The sequence below is a fragment of the Mobula birostris genome, chromosome 1 (assembly GCF_030028105.1).
Source record: "Mobula birostris isolate sMobBir1 chromosome 1, sMobBir1.hap1, whole genome shotgun sequence".
In the NCBI taxonomy this organism is placed as follows: Eukaryota; Metazoa; Chordata; class Chondrichthyes; order Myliobatiformes; family Myliobatidae; genus Mobula; species Mobula birostris.
This window is the reverse complement of record NC_092370.1, coordinates 154019675-154036166: the sequence shown is the minus strand read 5'-3', so window position 1 is coordinate 154036166 and position 16492 is coordinate 154019675. Positions and strand designations below refer to the sequence as shown.

At 43.7% G+C, this 16492-nt stretch overlaps 1 protein-coding gene across 6 annotated transcripts in view; it reads left to right on the top strand.

Moving 5' to 3' along the window:
• dpf3 (double PHD fingers 3) overlaps positions 1 to 16492 on the top strand; it is a 210084-nt gene that overhangs the window by 167731 nt on the left and 25861 nt on the right. For 2 of the 6 annotated variants that reach the window (XR_011886721.1, XR_011886712.1), the window contains 4 exons: positions 10458 to 10520; positions 10990 to 11118; positions 14056 to 14959; positions 15212 to 15875. Coding sequence is in view for 2 of the 6 variants with exons in the window: in XM_072264325.1 (XP_072120426.1) it covers positions 10458 to 10520; positions 10990 to 11118; positions 14056 to 14243 (380 nt within the window). In the remaining 4 variants the exon portion in view is untranslated. The other 4 variants (XR_011886714.1, XR_011886713.1, XM_072264325.1 and 1 more) reach the window with 4 other exon arrangements.

Below are 16492 nucleotides of genomic sequence, written 5' to 3'. Positions count from 1 at the left end.
AACTTTAAGGCTTGGGTCTCCAGGCTTCTGCACCTCCTGCCTGATGGCAGCAATGAGAAGGCGGCAATGCCTGGGTGCAGAGGGTCCCTGCTTGTCAAAGTTCAAAGTAAATTCATTATCAAAGCACATATATATGTCACCGTATGCAACCCTGAGATTTATTTTCTTGTGGGCATACTCAAATCCATAATAGAATAATAACCATAACCGAATCAGTGAAAGACCGTACCAACTTGGGCATTCAAGCAGTGTGAAACAATGCCAATACAAATAGAAAGAAATAATAATAATAAATAAATAAGCAATAATTATCGCAAACATGAGTTGAAGAGTCCTTGAAAGTGAGTCCATTGGTTGTAGGAATAGTTCAGTGATGGGGCAAGTGAAGTTGAGCAAAGTTATCCCCTCGGGTTCAGGAGCCTGATGGTTGAGGGGTCATAACTGTTCCTGAAGCTGGTGGTGTGAGTCCAGAGGCTCCTGTACCTACTTCCTGATAGCAGCAGTGAGAAGAGGGTTGAGCTGGGTGGTGGGAGGGTTCCCTGATGATGGATGCTGCTTTCCTGCAATAGCACTCCATGTAGATGTACTCGATGGTGGAGAGGGCTTTACCCAAGATGGACTAGGCTGTATGCAATACATACAGCTGCAGAGGTTGAAGTTCTGTGCACTTCTGCAAGTCACAATTGCTTATCGTCTTAATTTAATGCATGCAGAGATAAGAGCCATGCCCTGAGAAGGACACAGAGACCAAGAGTTATTGAGCTGTCTGGAAACAAATGGCTTGTTGTAACCTTGGCAAGGCTGTGTGACTGGTAGTATTATTTCTTTCAATGCTGTGAGTATTTAGAAGTGAACAAAGACTGGGGTTCTCTGTGATGGAGAAAGGACAATGTAGGTTGACAGGTGTATTAAGGAAGGTCGAGCACAAAGCACGATGTGCTTAGGTAGCGTTAACAAGATTACATGAAAGAGAAGCCACAAAGTTACAGGAAGGATGTGGAGGCTTTGAAGAGGATGCAGAAGTTGTTCAGCAGGATCCTGCCTGGATTAGAGGGTATGAACCATAAGGAGAGGTTCAATAGACGCGGGTTGTTTTCTCAGGACCGTTGTTGGCTGATGAGAGAACCTGATAGACATGTATAAAATTATGAGAGGCATAGGTAGGTCTGGTAGTCAGAATATTTTTGACAAAGTAGAAATGGCAACAAGTAGAGCAGGGGTTCTCGATCTTTTATATGCAATGGACCCTTCCCATTAACCAAGGGGTCTGTGGACTTCAGGTTAGGAACACCTGAACTAGAGGATGTATAGCTTAAGACGAGCAGGGAAGTTTACAAAAGATGGGGGGGATGTGGAACACACTGCCAGGAGTGATGGTGGAAGCAGACAGAGTATTGGGGTGTTCAATCGGCATTTAGAAGGGCTATGAACAGTAGACAACAGGTGGGATCTGGATCATGGAGGACAAAGAAGATTTGTTTAATTCGGCATCATGTTCGGCATTGGCATCATCAGGCTGAAGGGCCCCTCCCGTGCTGTACTGTGATCTGTCCCGTGTACCCGAGTAATTTTAAGATTATAACTGTGCTGGAGAATCAAAAGGAGCCTGTAGATGCAGTGTATTTGACTTGCAAAGGGCCATCGACAACACATTTCTTGGAAAGGTATCCCACAGGGGGTTGGGGTAATATATTAGTGTGGATTGAAGATTGTTGAACATGTAGAAAACTAAGAGTAGGAATAAATGGGTGACGTTCAGTAGGCAAGCTATATGAATAGAGCTCCAGTCATGGCTGCTGGGGTCTCAACTGTTCACCATACGATGTGAGACGGAGAAACGTCGACACGATGCGTTTCGGAGAAACGTCGGCATGATGTGAGACGGAGAAACGTCGGCGTGATGTGAGACGGAGAAACATTGACAGACAATGCGAGACGGAGAAAATTCAACACACGATGCGGGACGGAGAAACGTCGACGCGATGCGGGACGGAGAAACGTCGACAAGATGCGTCTCGGAAAAACGTCGACATGATGCGTTTCGGAGAAACGTCGACGTGACACGGGATGGAGATGTGTTGACACGTCGCGGGACAGAGAAACTGGGTGAAATGTATCATGTTTTGGTGCTATTACAAACCCCATTTCCAGAAAAGTTGGGATATTTTCCAAAATGTAATAAAAACAAAAATCTGTGATATGTTGATTCAGACAAACCTTTATTTAACTGACAAAAGTACAAAGAAAAGATTTTCAATAGTTTTACTGACCAACTTAATTGTATTTTGTAAACATACACAAATTTAGAATTTGATGGCTGCAACACACTCAACAAAAGTTGGGACAGGGGCATGTTTACCATTGTGTTACATCACCTTTCCTTTTAATAATACTTTTTAATCGTTTTGGAACTGAGGATACTAATTGTAGTAGATTTGCAATTGGAAATTTTGTCCATTCTTGCTTGATATAAGACTTCAGCTGCTCAACAGTCCGTGGTCTCCGTTGTCTGATTCTCCTCTTCATGATGCGCCATACATTTTCAATAGAAACATAGAAAATAGGTGCAGGAGTAGGCCATTCGGCCCTTCGAGCCTGCACCGCCATTCAGTATAATCATGGCTGATCATCCAACTCAGAACCCTGTACCAGCCTTTCCTCCATACCCCTGATCCCTTCAGCCACAAGGGCCATATCTAACTCCCTCTTAAATATAGCCAATGAACTGGCTTCAACCGTTTCCCGTGGCAGAGAATTCCACAGATTCACCACTCTCTGTGTGAAGAAGTTTTTCCTAATCTCCGTCCTAAATGGCTTCCCCTTTATCCTCAAACTGTGACCCCTCGTTCTGGACTTCCCCAACATCGGGAACAATCTTCCTGCATCTAGCCTGTCCAATCCCTTTAGGATTTTATACGTTTCAATAAGATCCCCGCCTGGATCTTCTAAATTCCAATGAGTATAAACCTAGTCGATCCAGTCTTTCATCATATGAAAGTCCTGCCATCCCAGGAATCAATCTGGTGAACCTTCTTTGTACTCCCTCTATGGCAAGGATGTCTTTCCTCAGATTAGGGGACCAAAACTGCACACAATACTCCAGGTGTGGTCTCACCAAGGCCTTGTACAACTGCAGTAGTACCTCCCTGCTCCTGTACTCGAATCCTCTTGCTATGAGTGCCAGCATACCATTCGCCTTTTTCACCGCCTGCTGTACCTGCATGCCCACTTTCAATGACTGGTGTATAATGACACCCAGGTCTCGTTGCACCTCCCCTTTTCCTAATCGGCCACCATTCAGATAATAATCTGTTTTCCTGTTTTTGCCACCATAGTGGATAACTTCACATTTATCCACATTAAATTGCATCTGCCATGAATTTACCCACTCACCTAACCTATCCAAGTCACCCTGCATCCTCTTAGCATCCTCCTCACAGCTAACACTGCCACCCAGCTTCGTGTCATCCGCAAACTTGGAGATGCTGCATTTAATTCCCTCATCCAAGTCATTAATATATATTGTAAACAACTGGGGTCCCAGCACTGAGCCTTGCGGTACCCCACTAGTCACCGCCTGCCATTCTGAAAAGGTCCCGTTTATTCCCACTCTTTGCTTCCTGTCTGCCAACCAGTTCTCTATCCACATTAATACCTTACCCTCAATACCGTGTGCTTTAAGTTTGCACACTAATCTCCTGTGTGGGACCTTGTCAAAAGCCTTTTGAAAATCCAAATATACCACATCCACTGGTTCTCCCCTATCCACTCTACTAGTTACATCCTCAAAAAATTCTATGAGATTCGTCAGACATGATTTTCCTTTCACAAATCCATGCTGACTTTGTCCAATGATTTCACTGCTTTCCAAATGTGCTGTTATCACATCTTTGATAACTGACTCTAGCGTTTTCTCCACCACCGATGTTAGGCTAACCGATCTATAATTCCCTGGTTTCTCTCTCCCTCCTTTTTTAAAAAGTGGGGTTACATTAGCCATCCTCCAATCCTCAGGAACTAGTCCAGAATCTAAAGAGTTTTGAAAAATTATCACTAATGCATCCACTATTTCTTGGGCTACTTCCTTAAGCACTCTGGGATGCAGACCATCTGGCCCTGGGGATTTATCTGCCTTTAATCCCTTCAATTTACCTAACACCACTTCCCTACTAACATGTATTTCCCTCAGTTCTTCCATCTCACTGGACCCTCTGTCCCCTACTATTTCCGGAAGATTATTTATGTCCTCCGTAGTGAAGGAGATAGAGCTGGACTGGCAGCAGGCCAGTCAAGCACACGTACTCTGTGTCTACAAAGCCACGCTGTTGCAGCCCGTGCAGAATGTGGTCTGGCATTGTCCTGCTGAAATAAGCATGGACGTCCCAGGAAGAGACGTCGCCTTGATGGCAACATATGTCTCTCTAAAATCCTAATATACACCTCAGAGTCAATGGTACCTTCACATACATGCAACTCATCCATGCCGTGGGCACTGATGCACCCCCATACCATCACAGATGCTGGCTTTTGCACCTTTCGCTGATAACAATCTGGATGGTTGTTTTCATCTTTGGCACGGAGAACTCGATGCCCATTTTTTCTGAAAACTAGCTGAAATGTGGACTCATCTGACCACAGCACACGGTTCCACAGTCTTTCGGTCCATCTGAGATGAGCTCGGGCCCAGAGAACTCACCGGCGTTTCTGCATAGAGTTGATGTATGGCTTCCTCCTTGCATAATACAGTTTCAAGTTGCATTTCTGGATGCAGCGATGGACTGTGTTCAGTGACAGTGGTTTTACGAAGTACTCCCGAGCCCAGGTGGTTATAATTGTCACAGTAGCATGACGGTTTCTTAGGCAGTGCCGCCTGAGGGCTCGAAGATCACGCACATTCAACAGTGGTTTCCGACCTTGCCCTTTACGCACTGAGATGTCTCTGAATTCTCTGAATCTTTTCACAATGTTATGTACAGTAGATGTTGAAAGACCTAAATTCTCTGCAATCTTGCATTGAGAAATGTTCCTTTTGAACTGATACTTGAATATTCTGTGCACTTTTCAATCTTATTTTAACTCTGTCCCAACTTTTGTTGAGTGTGTTGCAGCCATCAAATTCTAAATTTGTGTATGTTTACAAAATACAATTAAGTTGGTCAGTAAGACTATCGAAAATCTTTTCTTGGTACTTTTGTCAGTTAAATAAAGGTTTACGTGAATTAACATGTCACAGATTTTTGTTTTTATTGCATTTTGGAAAATATCCCAACTTTTCTGGAAATGGGGTTTGTAGGTGGAAATAGAAGTTGGGAGGAAGCAAAGTGTGGATCAGTTATGGAAGTGGGTGGAAAGGTTGGCAGTTGTGTTCGCTGAAGCGAGGTTAAGTACAATAGAAAGGCAGAGCAGTTATTTAAATGGTGTTGGGTAATAGACTCTTAAACTGCCGCTTACATGTGTGAGGGAGGGGAGCTGGGAGGGCTTTGGAGTTTTTACGTGTATCTGTTGTTCATTTTTTGGGGCACTTCTCTCTTCGTGGATGTTTGCAAAGAAAAAGCATTTCAGGATGTATATTGTATACATTTCTCTGACATTAAATTGGACCTTTCAACCTTTGAACTTGTACAGCAGAAAAACAGATGATTTGGCCCATCTGATTCATGCTGACCTAGATGTGTACCTGAGCTAGTTCTATTTGCCTGCCCTTGGTCCATACCCTTCGAAACCTTTCCTATCCATGGATCTGTTGAATACTCATTCAGTGTTATATTTGTACACGTCTCTATTGCTTCCTCTGTCAACTTGAGTTTGGGTGTTCAGAGAAATCTAGGATTCTCTGACAAGAAACAAAATACGCATACAAGTACAGCAAATAATTTGGCCTTTTTAAAAGGGGTGCAGTATAAATGTAGGGAGGGATCAATGTATTTAACAGGGCTTTGGTGGAACCATTCTGGAGTGCTGTGTATGAAGAAGGGTCACAACAGTGGAGAGAAGCTCCGCTGGGTTTTGTTCTTTGAGTGGAAGTGATGCTGAATAACAGGTGCGTGTGTGTGTGTGTCTGCGTGTGTGTGGGGATCATGCATGCAGTAGACCCTGGCCACCAATTACCCTGGACCTTCTCATCACTGCACCAAGACTTCTCTCTATCAAGCACGTCTAGTTGATGATGTGCAAAATCAAAGCAAATTTATTATTCACATATGTGTCTGTCATCATATACTCTGCCTTGAGATTTATTTTCTTGTGGGCATTTGCAGGAAAACTAAGAAATGTAATTACATTTATAAAAATGACACATAGACTGGGGAACAACCGTTGTGCAAAAGAAGATAACTTGTCCAAATAAAAAATAAATAACACTGATGGCATGAGTTGTAGGGTCTTTGAAAGCATGTCAGTAGGTTGTGGAATCAGTTCAGAGTTGAGGTGAGTGAAGTTATCCACACCTGTTCAGGAGCTTGATGGTTGAGGGGTAATAACTGACCCTGAACCTGGTGGTGTGGGACCTAAGGCTCCTGTATCTTCTGCCTGATGGTAGACATGAGAAGAGAGCATGGCCCGGATGATGGGAGGTCTTTGATGATGGATCCCGCTATCTTGTAACAGTGCTCCTTGTAAATGTGCTCAGTTGTGGGGAGGGCTTTGCCTGTGATGGACTGGGGTGTATCCATCACCTTCTGAAGGCTTTTCCATTCCTGGGTATTGGTGTTTCCACGCCAGGCACTTGTGTAATCAGTCAGGACTCTCTCCACTGTGCATTGCGGAATATCGTTAAAGTTTTAGATGACTTGCCAAATCAATGCAAGCTCCTAAGGAAGTGGAGGTGCTGTTGTACCTTCTTTGTGATGGCATGTGTACTGGTCCCAGGACAGATTCTCTGACACGAGAGCGCTACGGAACGTAAAGTTACTGGCCCTCTCTACCTGCATTCCCCTCATGAGAACTGGCTCGCAGGCCTCTGGCCTCTCCCTCCTGTAGGTGATAACTCAGCCCTTTGGTTTTGCTGATGTTGGGTGAGACGTTGCTGCTGTGGTACCATTCAACCTCACTGAAAGCAGGCATGCAGGTCCAGCAGGCTGTGACGAGAGCTGATGGCAAGCTGGCCTTCATAACAAGGGGAATTGAGTACAAGAGCAAAGAGGTCCTTCTGCAGCCGTACAGGGCCCTGGTGAGATCACACCTGGAGTACTGTGTGCAGTTTTGGTCTCCAAATTTGAAGAAGGACATTCTAGCTATTGAGGGAGTGCAGCGTAGGTTCACAAGGTTAATTCCTGGGATGGCGGGACTGTCATATGTCGAAAGATTGGAGCGACTGGGCTTGTATACTCTGGAATTTAGAAGGCTGAGAGGGGATCTTATTGAAACATATAAGATTATTAAGGGATTGGACATGCTGCAGGCAGGAAGCATGTTCCCGCTGATGGATGAGTCCAGAACCAGAGGGCACAGTTTAAGAATAAGGGGTAGGCCACTTAGAATGGAGTTGAGGAAAAACTTTTTCACCCAGAGAGTGGTGGATGGATGGAATGCTCTGCCTCAGAAGGCTGTGGAGGCCAAGTCTCTGGATGCTTTCAAGAAAGAGATGGATAGAGCTCTTAAAGATAGCGGAATCAAAGATTATGAGGATAAGGCAGGAATGGGGTACTGATTGTGGATGATCAGCCATGATCATAGTGAATGGTGGTGCTGGCTCGAAGGGCTGGATGGCCTACTCCTGCACCTATTGTCTATTATCTATTGTCTATTGTCACTCCTGTATGTCGATTTGTCGCCACATTTGGTATTCTTTCTCTATCATCCACCTGTCTCACCTCCCCCCCCCCCAACCTACGGCACTCCACCTGCGCCACTCCCAACATCCTTCGCTCCCACTAGATTTTCAAAATCGCTCTCCATCACGCTGACAAATACAGTACTGTGCAAAAGTTAGGCACCCTAGCTCTATAAGACTTTATAAGACTTTCGCACAGTACTGTAGAACAGCTTAGAGTAGGATGAGGTCTTTCAATGTCTGTGCTGAGCATGATGCCAGATTAAACTAACCCCTTCTGGTTGCACATGATATCCGACATCCTGCATAGCATCTTAAGTGCCACTGTCATGTCTGTCCACCTGTATTACCACCCCTGGCATTGTGTTCCAGGCACCAATACACGCTAGTGTAAAAAAAACGCCCCACCCATCCTCTCCACCCTCTCACCTTAAACCTACACCCTCTAGTGTTCCATATTTCTACCCTGGGGAAAAGATTACAGCTGTCTTTGACTCTCATAATTTTGCAAGTTTCTATCAGAGCTCCCCTCATCCTCTGGGACTCCAGATAAAACAGTCTGTTTGTCCAACCTCCTTTTGTAGTTAATGCCGTCTAATCCAGGCAGATCATGATAAATCTCTACTGAACCCTCTCCAAAGCTTCCACATCCTACCTGTAATGGGGCAGCCAGAAATGCACACTGTGCTCTAAGTATGGCCTAACCAAAGCTTTACAGAATTGTCGCAGCTTTCCTGACTCTTATATTCTAAGCCCTGATCAGTGAAATCAAGCATACTGCGGTATGGGCCGCCTTCATCATGCTATCTACTGTCTGGCTACTTCCAGTGAGCTGAGAACCTGCACTCAAATCTCCCTGTACATCAATGCTGTGAGGGGCCCTTTTCCCACCATTGAGCACATCTACATGAAGTGTTGTCGCAGGAAAGCAGCACCTATCGTCAGGGGCCCCCATCACCCAGGTCAGGCTCTCTTCTCACTGCTGGCATCAGGAAGAAGGCGCAGAAGCCGCAGGACTGGCACCGTCGGGTCCAGGAGCAGTTATTACCTCTCAACCATCAGGCTCTTGAACAAAGGGGGATAACGTCACTCAACATCACTTACCCCATCACTGAAATGTTCTCATAACCTATCGACTCTCTTTCAATAACTCTTTATCTCATGTTCTCAATATTTATTGTTTATTTATTTCTTACTATTTCTTTCTTTTTGTACTTGCACAATTTGTTGTCTTTTGCACGCTGGTCGAACACTGTAGTTGGTGCAGTCTGTCATTGACTCTATTATGGTCATTATTCTATATTGGATTTACTGAGTATGCCCACAAGAAAATGAATCTCAGGGTTCTATATGGTGACATATATGTATTTTGAACTTTGATTTAACCTCCCGAAGTGCAACACCTCAAACTTGCCCTACACCACCTGCCATTTCTCTACCCACAACTGTAACTGAAGTTTATCTTATCAATAATCAGATAATAATCTGACTTCCTGTTGTTACCAAAGTAGGCAGCCTCACACTTACCCACACTGTACAGCATCTGCCATCGATCCACCAACTCTCTCAACCAGGGTCTTCCCTTTATCCTGCTCATTGTTTACCACCAACACAACTAGGTGTCAACCACCAACTTGGATTGTGAGCAAAGTGCTGGAGAAACTCAGCATCTACTGAGGGGAATAAACTGTTGATGTTTCAAGCCTGATGAAGGGTCTCAGCCAAAACATTGACTAATTCCTCTCCATTGATGCTGCCTGGGTTGCTGCCTTCCTCCACCATTTTGTGTGTGTTGCTCATGATTTGCAGTGTCTGCAGAATCCCTGGTGTTGCAGATGGTATGTTGTTTCCTCACCCACCTTGTCCCGAATTGGCCAAAGTTGGCCCTTTCCCATCAAGTCCCACTCAAGACCAAGTGAGAAAGTGTTTGATGTTCTTAAGCAATGATAGTGGAACAAACTTGTTGCTGTGGGCTGTCTGTAGACACGCTGATTTTCCAGGTCCCAAGCTTCATTTTGAGGATTCAAAGTAACAACGGGGTAGCCATATTTGCAGATCCCCGGTCTGTAATGATTGGCAACAACATCTCCCCCACCATCAGCAGAAGCTGTGTGCTTAGCCCTCTGCTCTATTTGCTATGTACCTGTGACTGTTAAGTACAGCTCTAATGTCATACTGAAGTTTGTTGACAGCACCACTATTGTTGGCCAAATCTCCATCCCCTCTCCCTTCCCCTTTGATTCCCCTCTCCCTGTCCCCCTTCACACTCTCAGTCCACAATAGAGACCCATATCAGAATCAGGTTTATCATCACTCACATATGTCATGAAATTTGGTTTTTTTTGCAGCAGCAGTATAGTGCAATATATAAAATTACTACAGTATTGTGCACCCTAGCTATATATAGTCCTGCATTTTAACAGAAACTTTAGGTTGCCTGCACTGATCTGTGCTGCTGTTCCTGTCACAGTTCTATTCTGTTGTCAGTGCTACATCTACAGCGGCTTTCGTTTTTGATACCAAGGGAATGGCATTTGTTGAGGAGCTGAGGAAAATGGGGTTTGATATTCCCAATCTAGATTGACTAACAAATAATGTATCTGGCAGACTAGTGGAGACGGGTGGAGGGGTGAGGAAGATCACTTGCATACACCAGGAAACTGATGCTATGTTTTTGGATTACCAGGGGGCAACGTGTCTGTGCGGAATAGAACCAGGGGCAAGAATAGAGCCATGGAGGATACCCGAGGTAATACTGGACTAAGCTCTCATTGTTAATCCATGGGGGTGAGCTACAGAAACCTCAGTCTGTGCTAGCTGCCAACCTCACGGCTGACCCTGGGCGTGTGGGCACTGGGAGCACAAAGTGGGACTCAGGTTCCCGACGCTGGTGGTGACTACTGTCCCCAGCCGTGCTCTGCATTGTAACCAAAGCACCATCACAGACTTCCCTGAGATGGCAGCCACCAGAATAAGCCTTGGTGGGCTTCCCTTGTCTGTATAAACCTTGACCCAAAACCGAGACTGTAGTTTGTCTTACTAATACTTTTTAACAGAAGTATTAAATTAGTAGCCCCCTTCTGCCCCCATCGCTCTCTTATTCTGCAGGAAGCAAAGGCTTCAGCTGAGAATAGAGATACCAGGCTTATCACTGTTTCTGAGTTTTATTTGCTTGCTGGTGGAGTCCCATTCTAATCCTGTGTCTGATGTCTACGCAGCTCGGAAAGGCCCAGATGGGGTGATCATGTCCAACAACTACTGTGACTTCTGTCTGGGTGGGTCGAACATGAACAAGAAGACGGGCAGGGCTGAGGAGCTGGTCTCGTGCTCTGACTGTGGACGCTCTGGTAGGTGTATCCATGGAATATTCTCAGATGAACATGAACCTGACCCCAGTAACTTGGCCAAACTAATAGATCAGTTTCTGGTGCGGGTTCTGGGAGATGCATACTAGTGCCGGATGAATTCTCAGAACAAAACTCACACCTTGAGGACAGGGTGTATGCAGCTATGAAGTGCCTCGCTGTACAAGATCTGTATCTCAGCTGCACAGGTGCTAGTAACGAACAAACCCTAGAACCAGAGTGCAAACTTACATTGAGAAAAATTTAGAATTCAGATTAAATTTTAAGATAATTGGACTTTAAAAAATCCTTTTAAGTCCTCTTTAATAACTTCATCTAACAAAACACTAGTTAATTTTAAACAGATAGACAGCATTGTGCTGCAGACTTCAGACTACTTTAGTGATTACTGAACCTACATACCTCTCCTGTGGGACTGGGTGGAGTGCCAGGGAAAATACATCAAGCCTCATTTAGTACAATTCTTGTTTACAATTCCTCACCCTGTTTCTTCATGAGATTAAACATCCATGAGAATTATAAATTGGTATTGCGCCAAAGGCTCTGTTAAAAAGTGAGTAGTTGTTTTTAATGGGTCTACACCCCCACCCCTCTAGCCTGCCTCTTCTATCTTGTGTTAAAACTGAAAGCAACCCTCTCCAGTTGGTTATCAGACCTCGTCCTCTGGGTGCTTGTGTCAGCTGTGGCTCAGTGTGTGGGGGTAGGGAGCCTTCTTGCCTCCAGAAGGAATTCTTCAGATTCAAGTTCTTTTCAAGGGATTTGTGTCCAATGAGCACTGCATCCCAATGCAGAGGGAGTGCTGCTCTATCAGGCAAGCTGTGTGCTGCAGGTGGGGACACTAACTAACATCCTGAGCTGATGCAAAAGATTTTGTGGCACAATTTTGAACAAAGAGCGGGGAAGTTATTGCTCTGTCTGGCCTGTGCTTATTTCTCAATCTGCATTTCTGAAACACACTATCTGATCAACGTCACATTGTTTCAAGGAATTTGATTTTTGTGATCACAATAGAATTGAAAAGGGCCTTGATAGGTATCATATAAATGCAAATTTCTATCTCCTACCACTTCTCTTCTCACGTTGCCATGAAGAACGTGTATGTCAAATATTGTAACCGCGCTTAGATAAGGACAAATTTTGACCTTTGGTTGTTGTTCTTCTCATAGAGTCATAGCACAGACAGGTCCTTCAGCCGATCTGGTAAAAGCCAAACTATCATTCTGCCTACTCCCATCGACCTGCACGTGTGCCATAGGCGTTCATAGCCCGCCTATTCGTGTACCTATCAAAATTACTCTTGCATGCTGAAATCGAAACCTGCATCCACCACTCGTTCCACACTCTCACCGCTCTCTGAGTGAAGAAGTTCCCCCTTCACCTTTAACCCATCATCTCTAGTTCTTGTCTCACCCAAACTCAGTGGAAAAAGCCTGCTTGCATTTACTCTGTCTATACCCCTCATACTTTGAGTACCTCTATCAAATCTCCCCTCATTCTCCTACGCTCTAGGAAATAGAATCCAAACCTATTCAGCCTTTCCCTATAACTCGAGTCCTCAAGTCCCGATAACATCCTTGTAAACTTTCTCTGCACTCTTTGAATCTTATTGATATCCTTCCTGTAGGTAGATGACTGGAACTGCACAGAATACTCCAAATTTGGCCTCACCAATGTCTTATACAATTTCAACATAACATCACAGCTCCTGTACTGTGATCGATGAGGCCAAAAGCTTTCTCTATGATCCTGTCTACCTGTGATGCCATTTTCAAGGTATTATGGATCTGTATCCCCAGATCTCCTTCTATCACACTCCTTGGTGCCCTATATAAGTCCTACCCTGATTTATCCTCCCAAACTGCAACACTTCACACTTGTCTGCATTAAATTCCATCTGCCGTTTTTCAGTCCATTTTTTCCAACTGGCCCAGATTCCATTGCAAGCTTTGATAACTTTCTTCGCCGTCCATTACGCCCCAGTTTTGGTGCCATCTGCAAATTTGCTGATCCAGTTAACCACGTTATCATCCAGATTACTCATAAAGATGACAACCAACAGCAGACCCAGTACTAATCCCTGTGGCACACCACTAGTCACGGGTCTGCAGTCAGAGAGGCGACTATCTACTACCACTTTCTGGCTTCTCCCGCAGAGCCAATGTATAATCCAATCCAATCCAATCCAATCATTCTTCCGCTGTGGAAGAGGGGATAGAAAGTTAACACTGCTGAAGACCTGTCTAAAATTGGGAAAATATCAAAGGTCCATTAAGCTAATTAGTCAGAGAGAGATGGCCACTTTTAGGACATAGGCTTAAATCAGAAGTGATTATTTTTGCCTGGATATCTGTCAAACTGTCTATTACCAGCTCTGCTTCTATTAATCTTAATGGTAGAAACACTTAGATAAAAAGAAAGATGAATACTTTAGCAGACTGAGTTGTCCTAGTATTATAAATCATTTTAATATTCTTGGAGTATTGTGAAAACGTACCATCCCCTTCTCCAAATACAGTTAGTAGAAATGATAGTTTGTATCTGAAAAGCTTCGACAGCGAACTGCTGTTTGAAATATGAGTGTGTTAAAAATTGCTGGATTTATTTGCACAAAAGTGTAAGAGTTTTCCAGTTAATTCCAAACCAGCAATGAATGGGATGTCCTGTTTGTGTTGGATTGTATATCTCATGATTAGATTTTAACCCTTTCGCTGACTGATAAGTAAACGCACAGAGCAGGGTTTCAGGTTAAGAGCTTGAGGATTTTGCTTAGAGGTGGGATTTGTGATTGATTTTTTTTATAATTTTATATTTTTCATTTTGTGTGTGTATGGTGTGGGTGTGTGTGCGGTGTATGTGTGTATGGTGTGTGTGTGTATTACTGAACCCATGTGCTGATATGTACATCATCATACATGTTAGCTTATTTTGGACAAGGAGCCGTTAAGGAGCTGGACTTGCGCAGTGCAGAGGACTTGTTTGCTGCTTCATCTGAAAGTGACGCATCCACGTTTCATGGCTTTGACGACGATGATATGGATGAACTGCTATCAAACCACAGTACTCATTCACCTGCTAGTGATGGTGCAAATTCTAAGTGCAGCGGCTGAATAAAGCGATTTTGGGAATACCTGCTAGCACAAACAAACAAACATTTAATTTGGGCAAGATTTAATGAATGGTGCTGACAACAGTGGAAGGCATTTGTAGCCAGAAAGAGTTGCTGCTGAATTCTAGACCCTTTGTGAAACTGAGCAGAGTCGATGCTTTTAATCGTTCATCAATAAACAAGAGAATCTGTCACTCAGAAGATGATCAGGATTACTTTTGACTGGGGGTTCTTTATTTTTACATAAGGACATTTGATTGACATTAAATGAGAGAATTGGTGGGGGAACAGAGGGACATGACGAGCTGGCTGCCTTTATTGCTGCTCAGTGCAAAGGCCATAAGTTAGCTCCTTCCCTCGTGTGTGGGCAGTTCTCTTAACCCACATTCACCAGTGCATATGATAATGGACCTCCTCGCCAGTGGAAATGTAGCCTTCGCTCTACATCTCTGGTACCTGCAGTGCCCAGTTTTTTGTGGCAGTGAAGGTGAAGGAAGCAGAGTTTTTAAAAAAAAATCAATTTTTACTTTGAAGGAAACACAGCCCCTCTTCAGGGGCAGCCCCTTCTGTTGACTGTTTCATTCGGCTGAATTGCCCTTGCTTGTCCCTGCTGAAGGAACCACACCATTGAGCCCATATACTGCCTGGAGCAATATAATGTCAGCACCAACTTTTCATCCCGTTAACTTGAAAGGAAGTCATCAATAACCCTGCAAGGTATGTGACCACAGTTTTGTTTTAACTGGCTTTTAATTGAATATGTGTAGCTTCAATTTGCATGATTAGGACTTATGAATTTTTCTCCCTTTTGGAGCAATGTTTGAGACCTGAGCTGGTGTTATATTTAATAAAAATGCAGCCAGATTGTTTAAAGATTAATTAGTGCATCAGGATCTTGACCTGTAAATAGACTTTCTTTGATAGACGTTCAGTCTTCTAAACAAACAGCTCTCCTTTACCGTTCTTCAGCAGAATCTCCCAGATGACAGTGGTTACCATGAAAGCCAGTCCTAAGAGGAGAGAAGGAAGGAAAGAGTTGTGACCACGTTAGCACTGGGCTATTAACCTCCCAGCTCCTAACTAATGGAATCAGCCTCGGGACTCCGCTCAGCACGTGCAATGTGAAGGAGGAATGCACTGCGACTTAGAGTTTCAAACTCAATCAGACCCACTGTGCGGCTGTTTTTTGAGATTTCTGTGGCATCGGGAGAGGCTAATTATATGGAAATAAGTTATCATAATTTGGCAATATTTGATAATTTAGCATAAACATTTTAATATAGATATTTTATTTTCTTTGCAAAGCAATGGCATCATATTTAATAATGAGTGTGATGCCTGATGAACTTAAACAAAAATAATTCAACTCTGCTCAGTTCTGTTGTCAAAGCCATTTATTGAATCTCAGTAGGAGTGCTGCAAGTGGATATGGTAAGTGTCAGGTGTGTCTGTTGCCTGTCTGGAAGTCTAGTCTCATTTTCTATTTATTAATTAGTTCGACCGTGATTTTGCTGTAACTCCTCTCCTCACCCCTTTGTGATGAAGTTATGGTATTGTCACCATCAACTGGATGCTGTTGTTTATTGTACAATGTTAAATGTAAAAAAAGGTTCTTTATAAAGTGGATTAAATGCTGCTGAGCTTATGAAAATTTTATTTGTTAGAAAAATAAATTGCCTAATGGCCTCACATTGTGTCCTATTGTTGTGGCTTTCTTTTTAATTTTTGATAGTTCACTCATTTAATTTATATTTTCGATTAATGTTGGGTTGGACAGTGTTATAGAACTGCTTGTTTTAATTATCTAGCTATAGACTGCTAAAATATTGTAATAGCAAACATACTTTCTACACAGCGGCCCTGTCCAGCAGCGAAAGGGTTAATTATGCAATTAAATATAATTTTTGTCTCTCAGTTCAACTCCTTTTCTCTCATTTTCTATCTCATCTTCACATTCTTTCCTTCGCTCTGACTCTGCATCTGCCATAGTTTGATCACATTTCTCATGTTGAAGGGGCCGTGGGATGGTGGTGGTTGGGTGGGTTTCTTTTTCAGCTCCATCAGTTTCCTCAGCCACGCTTTCTCTTAGTTCTTCACCATTCTTAATCTCTCTCCATCACCCCTAGTTCTTTCCATTCCACGTTCACACTGTTTCTCCCCAATCCTCTCTCTCCCACTGACATTTTCTCCCTGACCCTCTCTTCTCCAGCCCTCTCCTTCTGACTCTTTACCCCTAACCTCCCTCCCCTA